This window comes from Necator americanus, chromosome III, assembly GCF_031761385.1.
Source record: "Necator americanus strain Aroian chromosome III, whole genome shotgun sequence".
NCBI classification, from domain to species: Eukaryota; Metazoa; Nematoda; class Chromadorea; order Rhabditida; family Ancylostomatidae; genus Necator; species Necator americanus.
This window is the reverse complement of record NC_087373.1, coordinates 35,474,366-35,487,659: the sequence shown is the minus strand read 5'-3', so window position 1 is coordinate 35,487,659 and position 13,294 is coordinate 35,474,366. Positions and strand designations below refer to the sequence as shown.

At 40.7% G+C, this 13,294-nt stretch overlaps 1 protein-coding gene across 1 annotated transcript; it reads left to right on the top strand.

Moving 5' to 3' along the window:
- Positions 1 to 12,376: 12,376 nt before the first annotated feature.
- On the top strand, positions 12,377 to 13,294 carry RB195_012000 (uncharacterized protein; the record flags this gene model as incomplete). Its single annotated transcript, XM_064193659.1, has 3 exons — positions 12,377 to 12,500; positions 13,055 to 13,127; positions 13,273 to 13,294. The coding sequence occupies 3 exons, from the start codon at positions 12,377 to 12,379 to the stop codon at positions 13,292 to 13,294; spliced, it is 219 nt and encodes a 72-aa protein (XP_064051242.1).

Sequence of the window (13,294 nt, the reverse complement as noted above, 5' to 3'; positions counted from 1 at the left end):
AGTATTTATTACACAGGTTTATGAGGAAAACGAGTTCTCTTGCGTTGCAGACGCCAGATCTTCGATGAAACGTCATCGTTAAATCCTGATTTGTGAATCAGTCAACACAACAGCTGTTTTATTTCTCTAGCAAACAAGTGATATTTTATTCAAAATGCGGAAGTTTCTCTTCTTCTTCGTGTTGTTTCAGACATGTGTTGTTTTGTGAATTCGTTTCTGTTTGAAGTGGATTAACGAGAAAATTATAAAGCGTCGATGTACATAACAACCATTCACTACGAATTATGGTGGGGATCATCGATCAATTTCAGATCCCAACGTGCTTTCATCCTTTTCTTTTCTCTTTTTTACTTTTTTTCCCCTCAAGGTGAGCGATTATTTTCATTTGTAGAGGAACGAGACTTCTTTTTTGTAGTTTTTTGTGGCGATGTTTCCAATTGTACCTCCAAGATATTTTTCTGGGTTGTCTTGGGCAGTAGCGCTACACATTTTCGTCGAATTGCTCTACTTTATCGATTTTTCTATCATCTTTATCTATCAAGATATTGAGGAATCCGTCATAGGCATATGGTAGGGTCAGGCATCATTAACCAGATTTGTTTTCATTGCAGTTGCAATCAGTTATGTAGAATGTTCCCCACGTTTCTGACTTCTCCAGAATATTATTATTTATTATGACGGTTTTTTCGCCACCCCTTTGGTTTATGATTCTTTCCGCAATTCGTTTATGGTTACCTTCTCTTTCATTATTTATTTCTATATCAAATAGTCAACAATCAAGCGAAACCAACAATCGAATACCGTACCCCAATCAAATTGATCAGCTATCAACTGCAGCTCTTGTTATTATCCGCGTTAAAGGCATCACCCCACGAATCTGGGGTGGTGCGGGTTTCAGGTGGGTTATGCCTATACGGGATCGTAGATTATGCGAAGGAGGCTGACTCCGTCCATTTCTTCCTAATTGCCGTAAAAAAACGGCCCGGAAGATACGGCTTCGAGCATTCCGAGGCGCTATTTTCCACGAGCTTGGATTGGAGCGCGCCAGCCCTGTGCACGCGCCGCATCTTCGGGGCCGTTTTCTTACGGCAATTAAGAAGAAATGGACGGAACCACCCCACTCTCCATAATCTACGATCTCGTATACGAATATTCCACCTAAAACCCCTACCAGCTCAGATTCGTGGGGTGATGCCTTTAAGAGTTCCGCCTCCATCTGTAGTAATACCAGTGAACAAAAAAGAAATATAAAATACATACAAATATACACATAATATAGTCCGAATATATACATACGGGCGGCGTTGGAGGGAAAACTTGAGGATAGTTTACATGTCGTAGATCCACTATGACTAACGCTTAGGTCTTAGAGCCCTGATTGAATTACTTACTTTTGAGAAATAAGGGCGCCACTGAGTGACACCCTCGCACCTCTCCCCCCTCCCCCCTCCTTACATTTTACCCGTGTAATGGTCGTATTGTAGTGTTTTGCAAGTGTACCATTGTATATTTAGTTAGTGGTTACCCTAGTTACAGCGCTAAGAAAAACCAGAAGAGCCATAACCGATTACAATAATGCGATCGCATAATTACCGTACTGTACTGTACGCGATCGTAGTTGGGCGTGGCCTTTTTCCATTCGTACATCACAATAGAGGAGTAACTTATTCGTTTACTTCGTCCTCTTCTTGCCCTCGATAACTTTAGCTTACATTTCATAGACCCTCTGAGACTAATGCTTTTATCTTAAGGCCCCGGCTTTTTCAGTTATTTACTACCCAGAAATAACGGCGCCACTGAGTGGTCCTCCTCCCCCAACTATAGTCGAGTCAAAACGACATTAAGCACAATACAGTTGCGTATGCGGCTGCGTTCCACGCAACGAGATGGAGATAGTGGTTAGAATCGAGGTGGGACCATTGCGAACTGCAACGACGAGAGGCGCTAAGATGGGTCCCGACTCGATCCTAACCGCTACACTCCACCACACCGCTGCGAGAGCAGCTGCTTACGAAACTGGATCGTGCTTCATGTCGTCTTGACCTTAACATACATTTTACTTTTATGCTGCAGTTGCGGACACTATCCGCAACGAATTCCGTACAGAGTCCAACTAAGTCGCTAGAACCGATGACAATAGGCGGACAACTTTGCAGTTCCTTTCACGATACTCTGACTGCCCAAAATCTCAACAGCACTGGGGATTTAGGTTAGTTTCTGTTATTTCGCCTCTTGTATTGTATTGAAACGAAACCAAATGTTTTCACTTCGGTGTCCGCGACCACCGCGTTCACTTAGTGTAAAAAGCGGTGACGACGCGATGCGTTCTCGAGCGAAGGCGTGCACTGAACGTTCTCTACAGTATGCAGAAAACTCCTCAGACCTCTTCTCTTTTTGTTTCTCGCAGTTTTTATCTTCTATAATACTATGTGAAAAGGATTGGATTAGTAAACGCTAATTATGCGCAAATTTCACAAAAAAAGGACAGAAACTGATAAAGACTTTGCTAGGAGTATGTAAACATCTCCATTTATTACAAGAAGAAAGAACAGTGAAAAACTATAGAAATCAAAGAGAAAATAAATCTGAGAATTTTCTTCATGCTGTAGAAGGAGATTTGTGCACGCCTGAGGATGTGTTGCTATAGTCGGATCGAAACGAACTGAAGCTCGGTGCAGTTACGGTAACCGGTTGTGCTTGAAGCGGTTGGGCGTAGCGATTAGGACCCAGGAAGGTGGGACCCTTGTTGGGGTCATTCATCGCTGAACTTCGTGATAGTCCTCCCTCGATCCCAATCGCCGACATCACCGCGCCGCTTCAGCGCAGTCGCTTACGCAATCGCACCGAGCTCCATCTTCTCTTCACCCTACTGTACATTACGTTTTACACGAAGTGTACATGAGGTCAAGTAAAATCCCGACCATTGTCGTCGTTATCGGTTTCATACTGAAACAAATAGCGATAAGCACTATTCTCTGTGATTTGAACAATTAATGCAACAAAAAAAATGGATAAGAAATCAGTCAATTTAATTCGATCAAATTGACTATGTTAAGTCCTCTTTCGCTTGTTTCGCCTCTAAGCTGCCCTCTAAGCACGTCCCCTCCCTCTGGGATTCCTCCGTAAATAAAGTGAACTAGGTCCGCAACTAACAAACTTCTCCTTGGGAAGATAAATACGATGGAAATGAAATCAGCGGCGCCCACTTTTTCCAATCATGCCATCCAATTTTATTTAGTTGATTTCTCAGCGCAAACTTCACCGCAATGGCACATCGTTGCAGGAGTTAGCCATACGTCGGAGAAACCATATATCGGACATATCCAATACTAAAACAACGATATATTTATATCACCCCCGCGATGTGTTTATCCAATATTTTTGTCCTATAATAGTATAGTAGGGTCAAAACGACATGAAGCACGTACGCAATTGCGTACGTGGCTTCTCTCGCGGCGCTTCGGTGGAGCGTAGCGGCTAGGAGGGTGGTGAAACCCTTGCTGGAATTGCAGCCTAGGCAAGTGAACTTGAATTCAAATGAAGTTTTACGGAAGCCTTGAAGAGCAAAAAATTCTTGGTGATGATGTCCAGGGCATCATTGTAAAAAAAAATTGCAAAGGAGATGTAAAAAAAGCGTATTTAGTTAGATCCCAATCAAATTATAGTAGGGTCGAAACGGCATGAAGCACGAAAGTTTGACTTTCCTTGAATCTTGGCATAGAGATTGCAACTTGTTGATAGTCGAATTTAAGCAACACGTACGCAACTGCGTACGCGGCTTCTTTCCAGGAGCTTCTGTGGAGCGTGGCGGCTATGAGCGTGGTGAAACTCTTGCTGGCACCAACCACCGCTGCAGCTTGCAACGGTCCCACTTCGGTCCCAACCACTGCCTCCACCGCGCCGTTCCGAGCGCGACTACCCAAATTCACCGCAACTACACTCGTGATTCATGTCGTTTTGACCTGACTATTTCTGCTGTAGCACGTTTATGCGGTTGAATAAATCATGTTTGATACAAACCATGACATATAGGCGTGTCGAAAAAAGATCTTGATGAATAACGAGAAGTTCACAGCTGATATCGTCTTTGAAATCGAAATCAGAGCATTCCAACATTCGCAACGATGCATGTTGGCCGGATTGTGCAAATGCATATATCTTCTTTTTTAAGCCTGACTATGGATTAGCAATATAGGATATGAAAATTACAATAATACTCGTGTAAGCGGTCTCCAAGGACAAATTCGATGGAAATGATACCATCGGGAAATCAAATGCAAGGAATTTCAACTGAAGCATTTTCGAATTCTTTGAAGTGTTGTTTGTGCTAGGACTCTCGGGTGGACCTATTATCGATCCACGAATAGAGAGCAGTCACTCGGATATTTTTTACCGCGGGGTCAGGTAGAGAGTAGAATTGGTGGGAGGTGGTAAACTAAAGAATTGGGTAGCGTTTTTAAAAGCGTTTTAGAATAGGTTGTGATGCGCTATTGTTGTTGTTTATTTATTCACTTGAGGGTTAATTTGTAGATGAATATATAGCGAAAAGGATTTAAACGCAGATTAGAGATTTCCCTTCTCATGACGCACTAACGCTTCCCGTCCAGGACGTTAGCCTCGGGGGCTTTTCCGCCCTAAAAATAGCCGTCGCTAACGTCGGCAATGACGTGCGGCATTGACGTTTCTTCGAGGTGTTTTCGAGCTGCACTCGCCGCGCGCCGCCATCCATCCGCCTCGGCAGCGGCGGATGGATCCAAGCCGGCCGAGAAGCATTTCCAGCTGTGGTGTTTGCACGGATGAATTCACGGTGTGTAATGAAACGTTCATTTACTTTTTCTAAGTGTATTATTTCTACTTCCGTGGTTACTGTACATTCATTTTTGCCAAAACTCCCTTCTGGTAAGGCATAGTTGGGAGGGAAATCAACCGCGCCCTTATTTCCGAAAATAAATAACTAAATCAGTTGGCACCCTAATACCCAGGCATTAATCTCAGAGGATCTATGACATCTACGTCTATCGATCTACGTAGGCTAAAATTACCGAGAGAAAAAAAAGACGGAAGGCTTCCAGAAATAAGGGCGCGGTTCTATTCCCCCCACCCCCTCCCACTTCCCCGCTACATTTTCCCCCTCACATCTCATTTCGTTGTTGCAACGATTTGCTAAGATTTATTTCATTTGTTTGTTACTCGTGACGAGGTTTCGGCGCCATTTGAGTGATGAGATGACATTTTTCGCCTGAATTCCAGAAATTTCCACAGGGATAGTGTTTCTATAAGTATATTGTTTCTACAAGTATATTGTTTCTAAAAGTATAGTATATACCTGTAAGGAAGATATCTGATTTATTTGAGAGATAAGACGACATTTTTCGCCGAAATTCCAGAAATTTCCATAATTATAGTGTTTCTTGTGGGGCGGGTGTAGTGTAGCGGTTAGAGGTTCCGCTTCCTGCACGATTGATCGGAGGTTCGAATCCGAACTAGTGCTCACCAAGCCTTTCATCCCTCCGGGGACGATAAATTGGTACCAGACTTGTCTGGGAGGATAAAAACACTGACTTGACACATCGGCTAGCCACCGCAAGTCATTGTATAGGCCAGACACGCGTTCGTAAACCTCAAACGATTCTGAATTGAAGTGAACGTGAGGGCGCATCCCAAGCGGATTGATTAACGCCAGAAACTTTATCATTTATCCTTTATAGTGTTTCTCCAAGTATAATTTATGGGAGACATAACTGGTTTTCCTGATAATCAATACTTTGCACTCATTCGAACATTCCAGAAAAACCCTATATATAGGCGTTATTAGTCGACCTACCGTCTCCTCGCGGATCCCTTCCCACCGCTATTTGATTTTTGCCGCTTTTAATTACGTACAATGTAGTAGTTGTGCAACTCATCTCCTCTGCAAATCTGTACGTTTATTTTTCGGAGAATTTGCACTTTGTATGTGTATGTACGTATGTATGTATATATGTATGTATGTGTGTGTGTGTGTGCACTGACTGCATTTTTCGGCTTATATAACTTTTGCCGCAGCAGCAGCAATAGTAGTAGTTGAAGCATATGCGTCCCTTTCCAGATGTAAAAGTGCGAGTTGTTCTCTTAATGCTTTTCCCTAAGGATTTCTTTTCCTACCGACTTCCATTATGAATCAGTGCGCTCGTTAATCATCAAAGCTAGAGGTTGGATTGGTTCTGTGCATATTTTCCCAGTTTTTCTAATAGTTCTATTCAGCATATTCTTATGAATAATAACTTATTCAAAACATCTGCCTACATTTTAAAGAATCGCTTTTCCTTAATGCGCATGACTTCATTCACCATCGCTTGGTGGTTATTTATAAGTTTGAGTGAGCGATTTAAATAATTTTGCATTTTTCGAATTAATGAATCAACTGGGATTTGAATTTTCAAATACATAGCAATTGTCTGCATGCTTACTACCTCATTATTAGCCACAGAAAACATTTGGCGGAAAAATATAAAGAATAATAAAAAATAGAAAAGAGGTAGGAAAATATGACCAATCCTACGGTTTAATACCTGTATTTGACTTGGTAATAGCTTTTTTACGGCAAACCGACCTGTACAAAACCCTAAAGTTGTCACTCAGGACTTCCTTTTTTTATTTGGTTCCTAGAAGAGATTTATTTGTGTGCCTACTAGACAAGTAAATATTTACGTATATTGTGTCAAGTTGGAAATCCCTGTGGGATACTGAAGAGTATGTTTTTTTTTTTTGATTTTTTGTTTAATGAATGAAAAATTCACCTACATGAATTATAGGCGCCTACACCTCGCTTTACTAGATTTCTACAGGGATTGACTACTTTTGCAAATATTAGCTTTTTATAGTTGTATGTTTGTAATTCCTTCTAAATTCTGCAAAATTCGCTTCATTGAATTGTTGTTCTGGAATGTTCTGTCGTGAAAATGTGTTGTTCACGTCACTTTAGTATACTATATATATATATATATATATATATATATATATATATATATATATATATATATATATATATATATATAGAGAGAGAGAGAGAGAGATTCTTCACTGGATTTGTAAAATGACACCGAACGAATGCCTACTGGTTGGAATATTGATTCTGGTGAAAGATGGCTGAAACCAAATCCCTTATCTTCCAGAAATACAGGGCCCTGTGATCTGTGCGCTATGAACTCAATCGTTTGTTTCTCGGAATTCCTGAATTTTCTCCTTTGCAAGCTCATGTGTGGGTGTGGGAAATATAGCCGATTATACTTAACGAGAGTTATACTGCAGAATATTCATTGCATATCAGTATCGTGCTGCAGAAAAATGCGTGTGGTGTCGTATTTCATCGAGTGTTAAGACGGGTTCCCCTCTGTGCGGACACTCAATGCGTTCGGAGAACTCTTATCTTTCATCTTCTTTTTTTTCCCTCATATGCAACGAGAAAGAAAGAAAGTGCACAGTGTAGAGACCAACGGCGATCGATGGTCAGCGCAAGCGTTGCGCGTATTCTTTTCTTTTCTTTTCATCTTCGTCTTCTTCTCTCTTCTCATTTAATTAACTTTAATCATTTTGAAAATGTGGAAACATGTGAGTGCTTGCTTAATGCTCGCTTAGCTTCACTAAAGTACTGCAAATCAATAGAATGGCGGCATGAGCATGTTCATATCTTCTCCAGCGATTCCCCACCCCTCTTGTCTTCGCCTACACATTCGCATCATAAGAAAAGTGCAACCATACTTACGTTGTTGTTATTTTCAGCCTGTCGGAAATACTCATCATCGTTCTTTTCATGTTTCAAAGGCTTTATAACTAACGATCGGGTAAGTATTGGCTTGTCCTGGAACTTTCTTTCTATGGGCTGCACGCAACATTTGAGTTCATAGTTCCCTAATTTCTGGGTCAAGCGAGTCAAAATCTATCCGATCAGTAGGCAAAGACTATGGATTATTCTAATGATTACACTATTGATTGAAATATAATTTGCTGTTGGATAAAAGATAAAAATTTCGGAAAAGTGGAAACAAACCAAAACTTGCGACCACCCGCGACAACTTAATGATTTGGCGGATGATTCGCTCCAGGAAGCATAGTTGTGCTTTCTCTCTCTCTTATCAGTACTTCTACCACCCATACGGGAACAATGAATAGTTTCCTGATAACAGAGGGCACGTATTGTTCTAAGTACGAATTACTTGCGCAACTGAAACATACTACATAGTATCGGGATGTATAAAATGAATTTTCGCATTTGAATCCCGTGGTTACATTACAGTTCCTACAACTTTTATTTTCTTTACAGTGCATAACACTGCTGCCCACGCAGTTCTGCATTTTTGCGTTATCCTTTCCAAATAGCTGTAAGGAATGCCGCCTGGTGGTAACAAATGTACGTTTCGGCGGCGATCCGCGTGAACCACGTGACGTTTAGTCTCTCGTCAAACACTTAGCACGTGGTGGGAAGTGTTATGTTCGCTAGTCATGCGCTTGACTATCTAAGCTAAGCATCAGACTATTTCACGCTGAGGCTTAACATCATTCTACCATCGTGTCTGGCATCGGCTATTCGTCAAATTCGAGAACGATGTTCTTTCATATCTTGCTGAAATTATAAATCCTAAGATTCTTCTATGAGGCTCTTAGAGTGATTTCGTTACAAATCAAGTCCATCTACACATAAATACAAATACAATAATTGCATGTACTGCAAATGATTACATATACTGTTCTATTATTCTGGTTTAAAGTGATAAATTTCAACTTATTAAGATTCTTATACAACAGTGGCTCTCTGAACTTTTGTACCAAAGAAAAAATCACAGGAAATTCTTTACCATCGTTTTTTTTTTCTTTTCCGTCGTTTTCCGTGGCTCAGAGTTTTAATTAGAAGAACTAAAATATGCTAAATGTATAGAGCATCACGGACAACTAGGATATTTTTTCTTTTACCTTCCAGGCAAAAAAACCAACATTCTGCAAAAAAAAAATCCAAGTATTATTCTTAAAATTGCTAGCTGAACCCTATCTGAATTGTTCTCAAATGGATTGGTTTTGGAATATTTTGAAAATGCAATGGTTTGGTAGTGTAATGGTAATTCTGTTTCCATCTATTGTAAGGATGTATTGTACGATTCCTCAATGTTTGAAGACATTCTCTTAAGAAATTCTTGAGAATAAGATCTCTCCGCTAGTCGGTAGGTGTTGAAACGTAGATTACTGGTCCGCAACATTTTATCTTTCACGACTCACGGAATCCGAGACATCATAAGCACCGTAGCTATCAGTCCGCGCGTCTACGAAAACAGGTTCGACAAAGTCGCCTACGTCCGTCCCCTCGCAAAATGAGGACATATGTCGTACTAGAGCATTTTGTAGCGAAGAAAAAAGACCTTGTTGCTAACTTACTCAAAGACAACTGGATTTTCGCGAGGATTTCCCTCATATTTTTCTCATTGTGAAGTCGCGCAAGTTATTTTTCCCGATTTTTCTTCGTAGACGTCATGCGTATTGATGGTCGTGGAGCTGTAATTTTTCGTATTCTTGAATTTGTTAAGAGGAAGATGAGTGTTTTCATCGTGGCGCCTACAAGGAGTAGGTGATACCAAAACCATGTTGTTATGGCCATCACGTACTATTGGAAAAGCCCGGAATTTGGGAAATTTTCTTCGAACGCTGCCTTCAGTTGTTAAAGAGGACATCCCACCTAAAGATCCATTTCGTTCCTCAAACAATTCGCAAGAGTTTGCTTTTGAAATTCAAGCGCATGTTTGTTCGGATTCCAGTCTCGCTCCACGTGATGCACTGCGTCCTTTAATAATTCGACGGACTATTTACAGCGGATTGACGTTGGCGGCAGTTTTTTTTCCTCGGAAAACGTGGCGAATGAGGTTAGCTTTCCCCTTTCTTTCGCTTTGTTTCCCTTTGTCATTAGTATAGTTCTTCTGGTTCTTCAATCCTTCCGGTTTTCCCGACATCTAGGCGCATGCACTAGGTCAAAAAACTGGTTGAACGGTAGTGCTTTCGAAATGTCTGACGTTAAGAGTCATTAGGATGCTCGAGGATCGAGATGTTCTTCGTTAGCGATTTTCCATTTGCATTATCTGGAGGCTTCGGCTAAGTTAAGAGTAGTTGTACTGAGGTTTCAAACATAGTTTTACGAAATTTTTTTTTCTGTCGCTCAAATTCAACGGTTCTCGCACTTTACGGTTTTTATTCGTATTAGTTATGCGCTTTTATATAGCAATGGTGAGCATCATTAGCTTTATGTTATTATGTTGTTTACCATTACTATTTACCATCATGTTATTTACCATCACTCCCAATTTCCTCATATCGTCTTCAAATCAGTCGGATTTATTGAGCATTAAATCGTCTGGGACGTGGAGCCTCCGATTCCTTTTTAAGTGCCGTAAGTTCGTATTTCTTATTTCCCTTTTTTTTTTGGAAGTTCTTTCCTTTCGTCCATTTCTGAATGTAATATAGCTGAATTTATAGGAGACTCTTAAAAGCCTGCATTGAATATGATTTATGCAGTTAGATAAATGTGCTTCGGGGATTAAAGTAAGCATTGGTTGGCAGATCAATAGAAATTTGTCCAGGGATAAGTGCACCGCGTTCCAGATATATACAGTTGGCGTAAAATGTGTTGTATCAGAATGACGCATCGCGTTCTCGGTGAAGGCGTGCACGAACCCTCTTCACGGAGCGCAGACACCCCTGCGGTTTCTTCGTCTCGCTTTTCTTTCGTTTTTTAAATTTTTTACTCATGAGATAGTTTATGGATAAGATTGTGTAGTCTTAGCAAAGTGTTTTTCAATTAATTATGTCATTTGTTCTGCTGTTAGGAAGTCTCTAAGATTTTATTCCACGGGGAATCGATTTATGCCACCTTTTTTTTGTGTAATTGTGCATAGTTAGCGTTCGCTGTAATCAGAGTCATTTTAAAATCAAAATTAGATCGTAGAGCTAACTTCGCACATTTGCATGAAAAGTAGTACAAAAAACGAATTTTTACGGGTTTGTTTAAAGGCATCATCCCACGAATCTGAGGTGGTGCAGATTTCAGGTGGAGTATTCGTATACGGGATGGGAGACTACGGAGAGGGGGTGATTCCGTCCATTTCTTCCTAATTGCCGTAAAAAACGGCCCGGAAGATGCGGCGCCGCACAAGACTGGCGCGCTCCAATCGAACCTCTTGTACAAAATAGTGCGCCAAAACGAATGAAGCCGTATCTTCCGGGCCATTTTTTACGGCAATTAGGAAGAAATGGAAGGAATCACCCCCCTCTCCGTAGTCTCCCATCCTGTATACGAATACTCCTCCTGAAATCTGCACCACCTCAGATTCGTGGGGTGATGCCTTTGAGGAGATGCCCTAACGTCAAAAGATACGAGGGAGAAGAGAGAATATCTTAGTATTACATCTATGAATTATGCTAACGGTTAAAAATTACACGAAAAATGTGTCAAAAATCAAATTCCTGTAGGCTAAGATCTTTTAGGTCTCTTAGGAGTAAAAGAAACAGCAGTACATATGGAAAAGAACTTTTCTAAGGCCTATCTATTCACCTAGAGGAGCTTGTTGCGCTCTGTGGAGAGGGACCAGTATGCGTCTTCACTGAGGACGCGATTCGTTACCTAGACATATCTTGCGGCAGCCGTATATCCGTGGGTATCAGCTTTGAATACGCTTGTAAATCGAACGATCAATTCCGATCCTAAGTCGGAGTGGACTGCATTGAGTTTGTCTGAAAATCAACCAAATAAAATCGGATATATTGAGAAAAGAGGCGTTAATGGTTTCATTTCCGTTGTATTCACAATCACAATGAACATATTGGATGCAGCCCTGCCTGCTATGCCCTAGAAGACTACTGGCGCTTGCACTTATTTTTTTCTTGGTGTGGTACGTGGTCACGATTAGTCGTGTGGAAAGTGAAAATGAGCGGATTTCGTAATGCGATCATAACGGGCGTGCATAACATACAAAGTACGTGTTTAGTTTGATGTATTATTAGTGCAATAGTGCAGTACCCCCACCCCTTACCATATCTTACACTTTTGCATCAAGATTGGTTTGTTACGCTACAGACTGTTGTTTTTGTAGGCTATATTCTCTGCAAGGTTTTTCTTTTGACTCATCATAAATTTCAGATAGCGGGACTCTATAAAGTTTTCAAAAAAAAAATGAAGAAACGAAACTGTAGAGCCATCAGGAAAAACTCCATCTAGAAACCGCACAGTCTTCTAAGTGAAATTGTCTGTTTTCTGCAGAGTCTCTAGAGCTACAGCCTATCTTTATTGACCATAGTATAACTTCGAAACGGCGATTCTCAACATTGTACATTTTCGAAGATTTACTTGGATCAAAATAACATGAAACTCAATGGAATTTCGTCCACAACGGTTGCGCTCGCAGCAGCGCTGGCGATGGAGCCAACGATTGCGACCGGAGTGGAATCCTTGCTTGCTTTAAGCCGGACTGAAGAGATGAGTAAGGGTACTACCACGGACTTTACCGCCTACGCTACTGGACTAAGTTACAAGTCATTTCGACTTGATTATAGCTTTCCTGACTATTGCTAAAACCGAAGCCACAGAAATTAAAAATTTTTTGTAAGGAAGATAATTATCCTTCGAGTTGGTCATTAGATATTTTGAATGCGAAATGCTTACGTTATCGTTTCATGCCTAATGACGAGACGAGGGACTTGGATCGTCACTTCCTTTCCACATAGAAATCTCGGCTTTGCACGTAGAAATCTTCACTTTGTTTGGAGGTTTTCCTTCTTCTTTTTTTTTCAACGCCATAACATCTTTGTTTCGTATCTCGCTATCCGTCTTTTGTCTACTTTACGCTTGTCATTTCTGTATCAGATTTCAAAAGAATGTGTAGTTGATTTTGCTTGCGATGCTCCTCTCATTGTTGACCCCTTTTCTCCGGCCTTTTTTGGTGTTTTTAGTTCGCTCAACATTCATAGTTCTTTTCACACTGGACGTATATGCAACAGTGGCATTTAGAAATGTAAATGTATTCATCTTCATCAATTTCAGCACACCCAGCGGCGAAATATACTAGTCTATGGGATTGTTGGACTAGTTGGAAGACAAAGAAAAGTTTGAAGAGGTTAGTTACAACCACGTTCAGTTCAATATTTTGAGAAAATATTCCCAAAACATACTTTGAAGCCCTTTAAATAATGTCACGTTTGTTTGTTGCTATTTTTTGAACATTGATCTGCGCTTCGATTTCATTCAATATACAGTTTCAGTTATATGCGGACAGGCTCGTAG